Source organism: Nannospalax galili, unplaced genomic scaffold (assembly GCF_000622305.1).
Source record: "Nannospalax galili isolate Female #2095 unplaced genomic scaffold, S.galili_v1.0 scaffold50, whole genome shotgun sequence".
In the NCBI taxonomy this organism is placed as follows: domain Eukaryota; kingdom Metazoa; phylum Chordata; class Mammalia; order Rodentia; family Spalacidae; genus Nannospalax; species Nannospalax galili.
The window spans coordinates 1,378,649-1,394,615 of NW_008328749.1; the positions used below are offsets into that span (position 1 = coordinate 1,378,649).

At 39.0% G+C, this 15,967-nt stretch overlaps 1 protein-coding gene across 1 annotated transcript in view; it reads right to left on the reverse strand.

The window, feature by feature from the left end:
• Positions 1 to 214: 214 nt before the first annotated feature.
• Amtn (amelotin) overlaps positions 215 to 15,967 on the reverse strand; it is a 24,094-nt gene continuing 8,341 nt past the window's right edge. The window contains exons 6-9 of the mRNA XM_008829537.2: positions 12,983 to 13,018; positions 11,466 to 11,492; positions 9,390 to 9,660; positions 215 to 339 (exon numbers count right to left, since the gene is read on the reverse strand). Coding sequence (XP_008827759.1) covers positions 215 to 339; positions 9,390 to 9,660; positions 11,466 to 11,492; positions 12,983 to 13,018 — 459 coding nt within the window. The remainder of the gene's footprint in view (positions 340 to 9,389; positions 9,661 to 11,465; positions 11,493 to 12,982; positions 13,019 to 15,967) is intronic.

Sequence of the window (15,967 nt, forward strand, 5' to 3'; positions counted from 1 at the left end):
GTATATATTCTATAAATTTCAGCAGATATATAACATCTATTCCTCATTACACTGTCATATAGAATAGCTTGATTATCCTAAAAAGCCCCTTGTGGTCACTCTGTTCCACTTCTTCTCTCTCTGAACCTCTGAGAATCTGATCATTTAACTATCTCCATTTTTTTTTCGTCTTTTCTGGAATGTCATGCAGCTGGAATCATACAGTATGCAGTTTCTAAAAGATTTCATTTACCAGCACGAACTTGTTTCCTTTGGGTTGTTCCATGGCTTGATAGCTCATTTCTTCTTCGCACTGAGTAACAATTCTGTTGTCTGGATGGACCACAGGCTGTTCATTATCTATTGAATGATATCTTAGATGTTTATGAGTTTTCACAGTTACAAACAAAGCTTCTATTCATTATGTGTATTCTTGAATACACTTAAACTACTTTTAGTTTTTCTGGCGTAGAACAACCAGGGGGATGGGATTCCTAGCAAATTATATCTAGCAATTGCAACGGACCAGCCCAGACCGGGGCAGTTCAGTCCGATGGGAACAGGGTCGTCGAGAGGGTGGACAAGGAGTCGGCGAGTGACAAACAGACGCAAAAGGAGCTTGATGAAAGTCTGAGTGTAATTTTCACAGTTGCAAGGTTTGAAATATATACAGCAAAGATTACAAAAAAACGCAGAACAGTCATGCTAAGATTCACAGTTCCAGAGGTGAAAGTAAAACATAATTTTGCCAACATATCTCTCTATCTTATCAACCTGACACTAGACAGTAAATTCCTGTTTTTCTGTGTTTGTTTAACTTTTTTACTGTCAGCCTTTCCCACCCACTTAAGATTCTGCTCGGCTTTGTAATCCCAGGTCAAGATGGCCTTGATTCATTAAGCACCCCATTAAGCACTTCCAACACCAGTGGTGCCAGGTTGTTACTTTTTTAACGATCTGATAACATTCCTTGCTTGTTTGTAGTGGGCCACAGGGCTTCTAAGTTAGTTTAACTCTATAAGTCCCAAAAAGGCTATTTCATGCTAGGGATCCATGAATCCATACTTTTCTCTTATCCTACCAATTTTCAAATACTTTCTATATTTGCTCTTTAATGCTCTCTTATTGATTGTTTATCAAAAGACTCCAAGGTGGTCTTGATCTTACCAATTTATCCATGAATTGTAATGAATAACAAGAAACCCTTCTTCTATCTATATTTATCTATCTACCTTTTTCTTCTAGAAATCTATTATTCCCTGGACTTTCCAGCATTAGCTCTGCTTAGTCACTTCTCACTATGTCTAAAATATCTCTCATTAAAATATCTTTCATTAATAATGGTGCATCTGAACTAGGATGATTAAAGGATTTCAATAAAGGCAGTGATAGCGGTGCCAAGGACACCAGGCACTTTCTGGGCCCCCAGAAAGCCCAAGATACAGTGACAGTTAGAAAATTAATAGCAAGTAAGAGCGTGCCAGGTACACTGCATGTTTCTTATCACAACCAATTCCAAGAGGCAACCTTCCTTGAAGTTCCAGCCTCAACCCACGGAGGATCTCACGCGGGCTTCATTGGAGATGGCGTGACAAGCAATAGCAGTTTTTCAACTCATTTGGATAAACATCAAGGTATGCAAATGCTGGTTTGTATGGTTAAGAATATACTATATTTTATAAGAAACTGCCAAAATGTCTTCTTGATGATAGCATTTTGCATTCCTATCAGCAATGAATAAGAGTTCTGCTGCTTCACATCCTTGTTGGGATTTGGTGTTACCCATGTTATGGATTTTGCTCATTTAGATAGGCATATAATGGTTTCTTACTGTTTTTGAATTTGCAGTTTTTATGGCTAAGAGCACTGACTGCTCTTGCAGAGGACCCGGGTTCTATTCCTAGCACCCACATGGCGGCTATGAACCGTCCTTAACTCCAGTTCCAGGGGTATCTGAAGCTCTCTTCTGATCTCTGCGGCATTGCACGACACGGGTGCACTCACATACGTGCAGGCAATACACTCGTACACATAAAATTAAAAAAATAAAATATTTAAAAAAATATTAATTTTAATTATATGTATTTAAAAATTATTTTAATTATCTGAGTGTGCCTGTGTGTGGATATATGCATGTGTATGTGTGGGTGCCCATGGAAGCCAGAGGTGTCAGGTCCCCCTGGAGCTGCAGTTACAGGCAGTTATAAGCTATTTGAAGTGGGTGCTGGGACTAAGGCCCTCTGGATGATTAACACATGTTCTTAACCACTGATCCATCTCTCCAGCCCCTGAATTTGCAATTCTTTGCTGACATATGACAGTGAACTATATTTAAATATGCTTAGTTGCTATTTATGCCGTGTATCCTTTGGTGTGATATCTGTTCTTTTTTGTTTTTGGAGACAAGGTCTCCCTGTAGCCCCAGCTGGCCTGGACCGCTCTCTGTAGTCCAGGCGGGCCATGAACTCACAGAGACTCCCCTGCCTCTGCCTCCTGAGTGCTGGAATTAAACGCATGCGCCACCACGCCCAGCAGACTTTTTCTTATTTTTAAACAGAGTTATTTTGACCTTTTGGAATTCTTTATATGTTTTGGGAATCAGCTCTTTATAAGACACATATTTTGCAAAGATTTTTTTCCCCAGTCTATAGCTTATCTTATAGTTTATTTAAAAAAAATATTTTATTTTTATTTTATATGTGTGTGTGTATTGCCTGCATGTATGTAATTGTACTGTGTCATGCAGTGCCCATGGAGGTCAGAAGAGAGTGTCAGATCCCTTGGAACTGGAGCTATGGACCATTGTTTGCTGCCTTGTAGGTGTTGGGAACTGAATTTGGGTACTCTACAAGAGCAGCCAGTGCTCTTAACCACTAAGCTATTTCTCCCTCCCCTGGTTTAACAGTTTTGGTAGAACAGAAAGTTTTTTTTTTTGTTGTTGTTGTTTTGTTTTTTGTTTTTTTGGTTTCTTTTTTTAATTGAGTTTTTAAAATTTCATACATTTCCCACTCAAATCCAGACCTCCTCCCCCATCCATGCCTCTCCCTATCCCCTCCACCGAATCCCATGCACTCTGCCATACCTGCTGAGTACTATTCATTCAGGTGTTTGTACACAAATATCCTTCAGTGTAACTGCGTCCACTAGAGTCTAGTCAGCCCATCCAGTCATCATATGTAAGTTATACTCTCCCTCACCCAGTAGCAATCCAGTCTCAAATAGTTCTCAATCTAGTGCTGGCCTGTCACCTATTTCTCACCTCCCCTTTGGGCCCTTGTTTAATTGAGCTGACATGGGTCCTGTGTTTGCTGCTATCACTGACACAGGGTCAAATGAGCAAGCCTCCAGTGGCCTGGAAGCCTCCACTTCCTTATGTTCATGAACCAGCTGGCTCTTACAATCTTTTTGCCTCCTTTTCCTCAATGGTCCCTGAGCTGTGGGTGGGTGAGGGTCCATATAGGAGTCCCATCCTACACTCTACAGTCTCTTCTTCTCCAAAACTTGGTCAGTTGTGGCTTTCTGTGTGTATTGTACTCTGATGTACATGGAAGCATCACTAGTGAGAGTTGAGGGGTGCATTAGCCCACTCTCTACCCCTTATTCTGATGTGTTCCATGAGCCTCGGTTGTAGAGATTCGACAGGGAGATGTGCGTGACCAGATGTGCAACTTTGCAGTAGCCTCCATTTGTTGCAAAAAGAAACTTCTTTGATTGTTCTACTAAAATTTCTCCTCCCCCTTCTTGAGACATGCCCCTCCGTGCCCTCTGAGGCCCCAGGGCTAACAAACCGACAGAATATCTTTTATTTGGGTTTTAGCATGGTTTATATAATGTTCGGGAAGGGTGACTTACAAAGCGTAAGCTCCCATAGTCCATCTTCTACATTTTGACTAAGCTTTGAGATCCTCTCCATGCCCTGCCCGAAGTTTGCCAGCTGTCCTCACACCATCTCACCCCTTGAGGTCCTCGCCGGGTCCACATGGTCCTCGAGATGTCCATGGCACCCCTTGGGGTCCACGACAGGCTGGCTCACCCTCTAGCCTGCTATTCTCTGTTCTCAAAATGGTGCCAACTCTTCGTCCTTTTTCCTAGTGTGCTCTGCTTCTCTCTGGGTCTCTAGACCCACCCCCCTTTTTTCCTCGGAGGATGAATTTACCCAACAGTGCTGTATGGCATGTTTGTCACTTTAAGGGAGGTCTCTTCTATCTGGCACTGCATTCCCTACCAAGCAGCTCCTAGGTCCCCCGATTCACTCACTTCTCTTTTTTCTCCCATCTGGCCTCTCTCTTCCCTCCCTTCCTTGTCACAGTGTCCCCATTATCCCCACCATCTCCTCAATAATTCCCGACTCCTGCCATCTTTCCTTTCCTGACTTCCCTAGCTCCCTCACACTATGGTCCCTTGGATGTCCCTCCCTCCTCCTCTCCCTGCAGATTACTCCCACTTTTTCCACCTCCCTGAGGTAACATCTGTTCCTTACTATCCCCCTTTCAGGTTGTTTCTTTTCCTTTACCTCCATGTATCCTTTGGCTTTACCTGGTTCTGAACAGAAGGTTTTTAAGTTCAGTGAAATCAAACTTATTATCTTTTCTTTTATGATTAGTGCTTTTAGTATTGCACCTAAAAAGTCATTGCCAAACCCAAGGATAGCTGTATTTTCTTCTATGAGTTGTATAAATTTACATTTAGTCTATGAGCCATTTTGAGTTAATTTCAATCAAAGGTGTAAGGTCCACTATCTGGAATCTAAAATCTTAACAAAATTTTTTTTGCATGTTGATGTCTAGTGATCATGGTTTCTCCACTGAGTTGTGTTTCCTCCTTTGTCAAAAGTCAATTGTTCGTATTTGTGTGGGTTTCTTGACTTACCAGTCTGTTCATTGATCTAGTTTTCTGGTATTTCATTCATATATTGTTTTGATGACTATAGCTTTTTTAGTTAATCTTAGAGAATTAGTCTAGTAGTGTCAACATTGTGTTGGCTATTTTGTGTATTTTGCCTGTTCATATAAGCTCTGGAATTAGTCCGTCAGTGTCCAGAAAAATATTAAAAATATTTTTATTAGTTATTTGGATTTTCATATATGCATGCAATGCATTTTGATCACAGCCATCACCTGCTCCTTTCCCCAACTCCTCCCAAATCCATACCCCAAATCCCCACCCCTCCCAACTTTGTGTACTTTTTTATTTTAACTCACTGAGTCCAATTTGTCCTGCCCATATACTCATGGGCGTGAAGCCATCCACTGGAATGTGGTCAATGTACAGGAGCCACACCCTTAAAGAAAACTAACACTTCCTCCCCCAAGAAACTGTCAACTTCAGTAGGTCCTCAGCTAGGGATAGGGGTTCATGAGCCCCTCCCCGCAACATGCTGGATGTTGACTGGCTTTATCTTGTGCAAGTCTTATGTAGGCAACCACAACTGCTGTGAGTTCATGAGTGCACCAGATCTGTCATGCCTGGAAAACACTATTTTACAGCAATCATTCACTACCTCTGGCTCTTAAAATCTTTCTGTGCCCTTTTCCATAATGGTCCCTGAGTCTGTGTGTGTGTGTGTGTATGTGTATGTTGCATGTGCATGCACGTTCTTTGCATGTGTGTGTCTGCACAGGTGTGTGGGTTCATGCATGTCTGTGCCTGCATGTGGAGTCTTGAAGTCAATGTTGCGAATCTTCCTTAATTGCTCTTCCACCTTATTTAATGAGGCAGAGTCTCTCAATCAAACCTAGAGCTTTCCCAATGGCTGGTCTTGGTAGCCGGCTTGCTCTGGGGACCTCCTGTCTCTGCCTTCTGAGGCTGGAATTACAGAGGCTATTATACCCACTCACAATTTTATGTTGGATTCTAACATCCAGTGTCCATATTTTCTTGGTAAGCACTTTAACCTCTGAGCCATCTCCTAACTCCCTCAGTCATTTTTATGTTTTCATTTTGAGACAAGTTCTTACAAATTGCCCAGGTTGGCCTTGAACTCACTCTGTGGCTCTGGCAGTTTTTGAACTTGTGATCTGCCTCCCTCAAGCTTCCTGAACAGGTAGGATTATAGGCCTCTGCCACCAGGCTATAGCAAGATATTTTAACTACAGCTAGTTATGACGTCTGTCCATTCTGACTTTCTTTTTGTCTTACCATGTCTTGTGTCAGATAGCATTGGTATAGTCATAGATATTTTTGGAAGCTACCTAAGAAAGATTGAATTACATTTAGTTTGGGTTTAGCAGAGTGCAGTTATGTGGTTTGTGAATAGTTGTTTCTGGTTCTTCCATTTAGAAATGGCTTCCAGGAAGTATCTAACATTTCTAGGTATGAAGTACTGGGACCCCCAACTGAAAGGCCAAAGTTAGCATCAAACATGACTGTGTCTTATGGCTCCTGGTAGCAGAAATAGGTGGTTATACTATTAATGGAAGAGAAAAAGTGCCTAAATATTAGAAACTAGAAACTAGTCTAAAGAAAATGCTACCAGTTTTCAGACAATAAAATTGGAAGCAGAGGTTTCATTTAGCAGGCAAATCTTTTCTGTCAAGAGTATATTTGATATGTAGCACTAATATTTAGCATAGCTTTTAATTTTTAGGTAGGAATTGAATGAATTGATTTTTTATCAGAATTACTGTGTTAGTAGGAGATAGAGTTGTAATAGTAAAATAAACAATGGGGATTTCTGTGTGTGAAATCATATACATAATAGATCAACATATATAACCTGAAGAAGATAAAAATGAATAGATGTGACATTTCTGAAAGTTGTTCTTACAGCTTGAGCTGAGGATTGATGGAGGTTGTCTGAGATCCTTCAAGTGGATTGATGAAGTAAAACTTTTATAATAATGCCCAAATATCATCTTATTTTTTTAATTCTACCTCTTTGAATACTGCACTGTAAAAAATTCTAACAATTACTTATAGGATGTTGTAATACACAAAGAGTGCATGCAGAATCAGGTAAAAGAATCATATCATCCCTTGGCATGGCAAACACAAAGGAGATTTCAAGAATAAAACCATTCTTCTTGTTAAATTTTGAAGGTTTGCCCACAAAATATCTTGTCAATTTATAGATACCCTTTTCAGATTCTGCAGATCTGAAATGTGAATGATAAATCTTTAATCCGTTGAAATGGAATATATATCATGGTTGCATATGTAGGTTTGTTGCGTACTGATGGGGCCAGACATATATAGTGAGAAATATTATTAAACTAATCTGTGAGAGAGGGGCTCTACTTCCAATCTGGATAAGATGCAGTGGTCTGGGTTACATATTTAAACCAGAAGAAATTCTGCCTTTTAGGTGGATTGGTCTACTTGAGTGATTACTTTTATGAACACCATTACTTTTATGAACACCATTTCAGACTCTCAGACATACCAAATTTAATACTGAGTGTCATAATCACTAGCTTTGACTCTAAAGCAGGTTGAGGACCAGCAACAATTTGTCTCACTGTTGGCCATAAATTATCAGAAATAATTTGCTTATTGAAAAGTAAAGTTGTGGCTCTTGTGGGAGAATGGGTTTTGAGTTGGTTGTGAGTAGGCCAGAATTTATCTTCACATTGCTAGCTGTCCTCTCTTTTGAACTATTCCAAAGTCTGAGGCTTGACGTGTCAGGAAGACATTTTGTAGTAATGTAATTCCTGAAGGCAGCCAACTTTCTTACATCCCAAAGAAGAAAAGAGTTAGTTTTCAAAATATATATTTTAATATGTGTCTTCCAGGTCCGAAGTGACATGCTGCAATATTTCAAAGAAAAAATTTATCTGTTTATTTTTTTCAGAACTTGGCATTTTCTTCATTTAATATATTTCCTGAAATTCCAAAAAACTTTTCAGGTAAAGTAAAAATATTTATCTTCTGAGACCTTTCAAGTGTGTCTCATATTTATATTTCATAATATTATTAATGAAGGTGGTTCAGTTGAAGCAGTTTAGTTGAAGAAATAGCTTAGTGAATTCCTAGAAGAAAACAAAGTGACTTTTGAGTGTAGGTAAAAGGCAAGTTCATTTAAACACTTTTTTTCAGAATTCGAGATCAAGTTTCTTTTCCAGAAATCCGAGTGTCAATATCAAACTATTCTAAGGCTATTTGGCTCTAGATATAGGCATATGTTGAATGCTTATTTTTTGCTAGCTGACATTTTAAAAGCTTATTTTTCTGTAAATATGAGGATGCATATTTAAAATAAAGTAAGAAATTACATTGGTCTAGGGACATGGCAAAAGTGGGTTTTTTGCTATTGTATGACCTCTCCAGCCATGTGTATTTGCCTGTGTTTACAGTACCATACAAGAATTCCTTTCCATTGAGTGACCTCCCCAAGGGACATCTGGGAACACAAATCAGACTGTATAGGCCATTAACTATCTAAGAAAGTTAGATATTATATATCTAAGAGAGTTCATTAAATTGGGCAGGGGGCAGTGCAGGGAGGTGCGGACAGGGGACCAGATCTAAATATCATCAAACTATATTGTTTGAAAATCATAAAAATTCAATAAAAAAGAAAAACAAGCTTCTTTTTGCAATGTCTAGTCTCATCTGAAGGGAATGTAGATGTATTTATTCACTGCATTAATTCCAACCTATTATCAGTTGCTTCTTATGTTAGGATATTCTTAGGCTCATTCCAATAAGTGAATTGAAAAGGATCATGATGAACTGAAAAGTGTAAGTTATGGGTCCTGTGTGTGCATGTACATGTGTATGTGTGCACGTGCATGTGTTTTCATGTACATGTTTGAGTGTGTGTATATGTTCTGGGGAAGTTACACCAACAATTCATTACAATTCACAACAATTTTTCCAGGGGAAATCCATGGGATTGGTAACCTAATAAACATATTCCTTCATGTGGTCTGTTACCTTTGAGTAAAGAAGGCCCCTTGCTTTTACTGAGTGAGATCTGCATTAGTTGAGGCAAGGCAAAGAACTCTTCTCTCCCATTCTGAAGATGACCTTCATGGTAAGAAGCATTTTCCAGCTGAGGAGATGTGCTGGATAGCTTTAGTGCCAACTTGACACACCTGGGTTGAGCCTCAATTGGCGAATTGTCTCTATTGGACTGGCCTGTGGCCATGTCTTTGGGGCATCTTCTTGATGAGTGATGTGGGAGAGCCCAGCCCACCGTGGGTGGTGCCACCCATGGGCAGGTGGGCCTGTGTTGCATAAAAAAGCAGGCTGAGCAACGGTCAGGGGAGAGAGCCAGTAAGCAGCATTCCTCCATGGCCTGTGCTCCAGCTCCTGCCTCCAGGTTCCTGCCCTGAGTTCCTACCTTGGGCTCCTTGATGAACTGTGGTCCAGGAGATGTACTATAAAATAAACCCTTTTTTTCCCAAGTTGGTATTGGTCAGAGTATTTTATCACAGTGATGGAGAAACAAACTAGGACAGGAGACTTACCATTTGGTGATTCTGTAGTGGTTTCCTCAGGAGTATGTGTGCCCCTTCTCATGCCTGCAGGGGTGCTCATCCCATAGTCATCATCTGTGACACCAGGTGTTGGAAGGTGGCCCTGGGTGGTTCCCTGGATGGCAGAGTTTGCTCCTGCCTGTCCAGTAGGAAGGACTCCATTCTGCACACCTGGGTTAGCCCCTGCCTGACTAGAGGGCAGGATCCCTCCAGGGAACAAAGGATGGATAAGGAGGCCTGTGAAGATTTGTGGGGCTAATGGCTAGAATAGAAAAGGAAACAGAAAACAAAAGTGAAAAAGGACTCTTTTTAAGAGTGACTTATTTTTTTTTCTTTGGAGGGCAGCAAGTTGGGGTAGAAATGGCATGAGGAAGAGGATAAAGTCAGAGAAAGTCACAAAGATCTGGCATTCATCAGAGATGCTTCCTGGCCAGGGCCACGTCTGATGTTACCTTTGTTATTGGGATGCCTCACTGTACTTTTTCCTCAAAAAAGGAAATTCAGATGCAAACCAGTAACTTATAGTTGATGTTATCAGGTGTATTTGGAGATAATACTAAGAAAATCCACACAATAATGATAGGCTGTATCTCTGTCATTGATCTACAATGTAACCTTTCTTTTGCCCATAAAAGTTCAAAAAGAGTACTTTAAGAGACTATAAGTTAATGGAAAAGCTAATTCAAGTAGATTAACCAAGTTTTCTTCAGTGAACTTTAAAGGCATTGCTGTATTCAGCTAGAGCTGCTTCTCTTGGCACTTGAGCCACTTGTATATTTTCTGAGGTTACTAGGAATTCCTCTCAGAGTTTTCCATCATTAGATTCTGCTTGAGCAGGTCTGGGCAGGATCTAGTAATCTGCATTTCAAACTAGTTCTCAAAGTAATCCTGAGGTGATCTGAGGGCCAAAACTGTAGTTTGTTTTAGACTTAAGAGATACTAGCAAGATAATCTAGCCAGAGCTAGATTTCTGCTGGATGAGATGGGCAAAGTTCTGTATAGAAAATTTCAGGCTGAGGATCATGACACCTAGTTTTGAAATAAGAAAATTATGATTGACAGAGAAGACTATAAGTTGCCAGAAGACTATAAGTTGCCAGAATGCATTCCATATAAGGGTAAGTATTGATTCATGAACTCATGAGTGCGTGTGTTTTGGACTGCATGAAAATGTAATTATTACAAGTTTGAATTATAGCAGACAAAAAAAAAAAAAGGCTTTGGACCTGAATCTCCTTTCTTTTTTGTTGTTGCCTTTGAGACCCAAGTTACTTAAGCTCCCTGAGCCTCAGTTTACTCATACAGTTTTGTTAAAGGTGTCTTAATGAGGTTTAAAGGTAAGAGATCTGCTAAAGTGCGCTATGGTAAAAGCCCCAATAACAGAAAGATGTGGCTGCTCACATATGAGTGCTGGCAGACTAGACACTGATCTATTACCTGATCACTGTTTATGGATGATGTAGCAAACAATATATACCTTTTTCATAATTGAAAACTATATTAAAATTGTGTTCTGAGATATTATCTCAATTTCTTACTTCTGTTTTCATGTTTAGATATCATGGTAATTCAAAGAATTTTCTCTAAACATGACCTGTATTTGCTGCATAGAGGTCTGAGTGATGGTAATCGGATTCATGTATATAGAACAGAATTCACTCATTAACAGAATAGAGAAAAAATTATATATTAAAAATACAACAAATTCAGCCCTTCCTGCAGTATCAATGTTTATATTATTCTATAGTTTAATGATTTCAATGTTTTATAATTTAGCTTTTAATCAATCTAAAGGTTAAAAATGTGCATTGGCGCTCTGATTTAGAGCTGAATCTGATAGTGATATATAGAAAGCTAATACAAAGCTAAATTATTGGAAAAGTAATGAGAGGATGATGAACTCTCCAGCTGAGAAAGAACAATTGAATTCAAGGAAGCGTGAAAGTGGTCTGTTCATTGTAGTGCACATCAGATTCAGCTTGTGATCAAAGGAATGGAAAGGACAGAGGACACTATGGAAGAACTGAAAGAATTTAGAAGGGTAGTGACTTAAAAAACTCTTTTTACCAATTCCTCCGAGCTTAGGAGAGTTCCCTAAGAGCAATAAACAAGTTATTAGACAAAATTGAATATATTCAATAAATTCATAACATAAATTAAAATTTAAAACACTTTAAAGTATTATAAAGAGATCTTTTTATTATCAATAATACATTAAAATATCTGATACCTATATTACAAAATTCATATCAGCATATATGGGACTATTAATGCTTATTATTAAACAATGTGAGACCACTTGAATTTAAAACCATACATTTTATATTATTAACTAATAGATGTACTCTGGAAGAAACACAAAGAATGCAGAAAATCACAGGAAAAATCCACAGTCCTATAATTTACATATGATTGCTTTTCCAGGTATTTCCTATACATTTATTTTTATATAATAGAACTTTGTAATTTTTTCAGTTTTCATTTTCCTTTTTTTAGTATTTCATAATAATCCTTTAGCTGTATTGCTGAAAATTGTAATAAATATAATTTAAAATGGTTATGTAGTTCATTTGCTGTTTTGTTGCATGGTTTGCCTAACGATGCAGCTAATTTTTTTCTCTACCACAAATATTATTTTGATGAATGTATTGTACCTTAACCTTTGCTGTATTTCAGACTTTTTTCTTGAGATATGGTCATAGACATGGATTAATGAGTCAACAGGGCTGAGTGTATTTGCACATTCCTGTAATCTCAGCACTGGGAAGGCTGAGGCAGGAGGACTGCAAGCTCAAGGACAGCTTGGTAGGCTATATAGAATGTCTCTGTCTCAAAAAGAAAAAAAAAGAATTTATAGGAATTTTATATCATCATTTGCTTCTGATTTTAGAAATAAGAGCTGTCACCTGATGTTGATATTGATCCTAGTCCTTGATAATTTTATCAGTGAACTCAGTAATTGCTTTCATAGAAGTAAACATGAAGAGAGGGCAGAAAGGGTTTCAGCATTTTGGGATAAACATATCTATGTAAAATTAAACTTGAGATTAAAAAATAAATCCCCTAAATAATGAATCATCATATTAATCCCATTATTTCTTTCTTGATGGTGTGGGTTAGAGGAGTGACTGACTGATTCATTTACTGAAGGAATGACTATAACAAACTATCACAATTTACTCATTTCCAGGTTGAACCTAACAATGATGTCTAGAGACTGTTTCACTTTTTTTTTGGTCTTTTTGAGACAGGGTCTCCCTGTAGCCCCAGCTGGCCTGGAACTCACTGTGTAGACCAGGTTGACCTTGAACTCACAGAGATCCGCCTGCCTCTGCCTCCCAAGGGCTGGGATAAAAGGTGTGCGCCACCACACCCAGTTTGACTGTTTTCACTTTTAAGTGAAGCAATACCTATAAAGTACTTCTATTTGTGCCTGCACACAGACAGGGCTCAATGTTAGATGTTATTCCCAGTGCTCATATGGAAAGCAAGTTAGAAACTTGGCGCTTAACTGGTGAAATGTGGTAATTCACCTTTCATATACAGGTGATTTAAAATAAAAATCTGTTTAAAAACAATCTTACCTGGGCTCCAAGTCGTGCCACAATAATTGGTAACATCTGAAAAATAAAGAGAGGAGAAACAACACTGGTAAAATAGAAAACTGGTGGTAAATTACGGGCACATTGCTCAGTAACCTCCACTATCAGCAGAGCTCTTGCAGTCTGGAGGGAAGTACCAACAACTGGGCACATGTTATGAATTACTAGCTAAGTAGATATGGATGAGGAGTTGTCATGCTGTAGTAGTCTCTATTACAAAACTATAGAAGAGTCTCAGGGTCAGGAAAGTTATCAAAACAGACTTTTAACTTAATACCGACTATCCTGAAAGATTTGAAGGCCTTATGGGCTTTTAACCTTATTATTTTCCAAGATGGTACAGCAATACCTATAAGACCAATAGGTGAAAAGCACATATGTTTATGAAAAATTCTATCACTCAGCCCCTTGTCTGCTGACAATGACAGCACCACCAGCAGCAGCAACAAACCCAACTAACTTCAGGGTGGTGAGGAGAAAAAAGTTTGGGGAGAAGGGACCAGTAGGATTTGGGAGAAAACAAAGTTAAAATTTCCTCTTAATGGAAAATTGGAGTGAAAAGAACAAAAGGATAAAAAGAGGAAATCCATGGGTGTGTAAGCAAAAAACTATAATGAAAGTTAATCTAATTGTTCACCAATATAACTAACAAAGAAAGTATTTTGTCTTATTGATTAAAGGTTATTTGAAGTAATATAGATAATACTTGTGTGTTTATCACTGAACTCAACAATTGCTTTCATAGAAGTAAACATGAAGAGAGGTGAGAAAGGGTTTCAGCATTTTGGGATAAATGCATCTATGTAAAATTAAATTTGAGATTAAAAAATAAATTCCCTAAAAAAATGAATCATCATATTAATCCCATTATTTCTTTCTTGACGGCGTGGGTTAGAGGAGTGACTGACTGATTCATTTACTGAAGGAATGACTATAGCTAACTATCACAGTGTACTCATTTTCAGAAACTGTTCTAAATATCTTATGCATATTTATTCTTTTAATCATTAAAATGTCTATAGAGGAAGCTTCTACTTTAATGCCCATTTTAAATTCTGAGAAAAGTGAGTCATATCGGGGTTAAATAACTTGCCAATACCACAAATGCTGGGTTTGGAGGGCTGAGATTAGACTAGTTGTGAAGTTCTAGAGTCTTTTTTTCCCCAAGGGTGGCCTTTTCGGATAGAAGCTGCCAGCATGTGTCATAGACAGTGATCTAATCTTACATGATGTGCCTGTCACACACCCTTCTAAGTATTTATGTTTACGCCCATAAACTAATGCTGCTGTCATCTTTGCTCAGAGAAGCTTCTGTTGCAGTGGGTGGCAGTTACGGCAGGCACTCCTAACTGGTCAAAGTGCTGAACATGAGAGACTGTTGAATGTCCGCCCTAAAGGAAACATCTATATCACCCTTTCTAAGGCTTAGGGATTACTGGAGAAGAGCAGCAGAAGTGATGGAGGAAGGGGTGGAGTTATGTGGAATGCTGACTTTGGGAAGGACATGGCCATTGCACTCTTGATCTCTCAGCAGCTGTGATCACCATCACAAGTCTAGATTTGTCAGCACTCTGTCATGGACAGGCAAGGGACCCAGAGGCCCTGCTCCTCCTTGAGAATTTATAGGCAGTTGATAGTTGCTAGGGGGAAGGGCCATGAGGCCCCACCCCTCTCTGAGGATTAATAGACAGTTAATGTTTGCTGGGGCAGGGAGAGATATTTTCCTCAGTCATAGAGCCACTGGTAAATTGTCCATGTTCCTGTAAATAACCCTTCACTTATGCTCATGTAGTTATCCTAATTAAACTTGGATGACACATAAGCAAAAAAAGACATGAATAGAAGAAGGGGGACTAGATGGGAGAGGAAGGGATCCGGAGGGGTGAGAGGGTGACATGGAGGGCAATGGGAGTTGAATATGATAAAATACATTACATACATGTGTAAAATATCACAATGAAATTCATAATTCTGTGTAATTAATATATACTAAATAAAACTTAAAAAGTGAAAGTGATCCTCTCTATATAGGAAGAGGCAGATTAGAAGGAGTGGTGCTGCCAGGAGAAGGCCATGGGGACTCTTGGTGAGAGCAAGGCCCAGAGACATTGAAGAATCCCCACAGACACTCCTGCATGTTGGGGAGTGTGCAACATCAGAGCTATACTGAAACTTTTGTAACACCTACAGTGGCCACTAATGTGTTTGACTCTTTGGGAAATAGGTAGTTGTGCTAAGTGTGTTTCTTTAAAAAAATTTTTTTATGCGGATCTCTGCGAGTTCAAGGCCAGCCTGGTCTACATAGTGAGTTCCAGGACAGCTGGGGCTACAGGGAGACCCTGTCTCAAAAAGACGCCCCCCCCAATTTTTTTTATAAGCGTGTAACGTGTTAGATCCAAACAAACACAGCATGTTTGAACAAAGTGTGCTTTTGTAGTTCTCCTCTCCATCCCCTCTACTCCTCTGCCACCCTTGCTTCCACCTTGTAGCCTCCGCAGACTCCTCCTCTTTCATGCCTCGCGATTATCAGCGGACCGCAACAACTGAGATTGAAGCTGGGCAGTCTGTGTATGAACCACACAGCACCGTGTGTTCCACAGGATCATTCCATTTGCATGTTTCCCCAGTCTTCTTCAGAGGGTAAATTTACTCCCAATATTTTTATTTGCAAGACAGTTGTATGTCTTTGGTTCCAAAAATTCTAAGAACTGGTACAAAGGAAATACTCCTTGGTACAGTCATAGATTTAGAAAAATGTTCAGTATAACTTAGAAGTCAAAAGTTTTGGAAAAGAAACCCTGATTTTTCACAGTAAGGAATTTTGTATACAGTGTCAAACTAAGCAGTTATTAAAAATAATATTGCAAATAAATATTATAAGGTGTCAAAGTAATTCAAAATATATATACTAGAAAAAATCAGGGTACAGAACATTAAATGCTACCAGAACATATTTTCTTTAAAAAA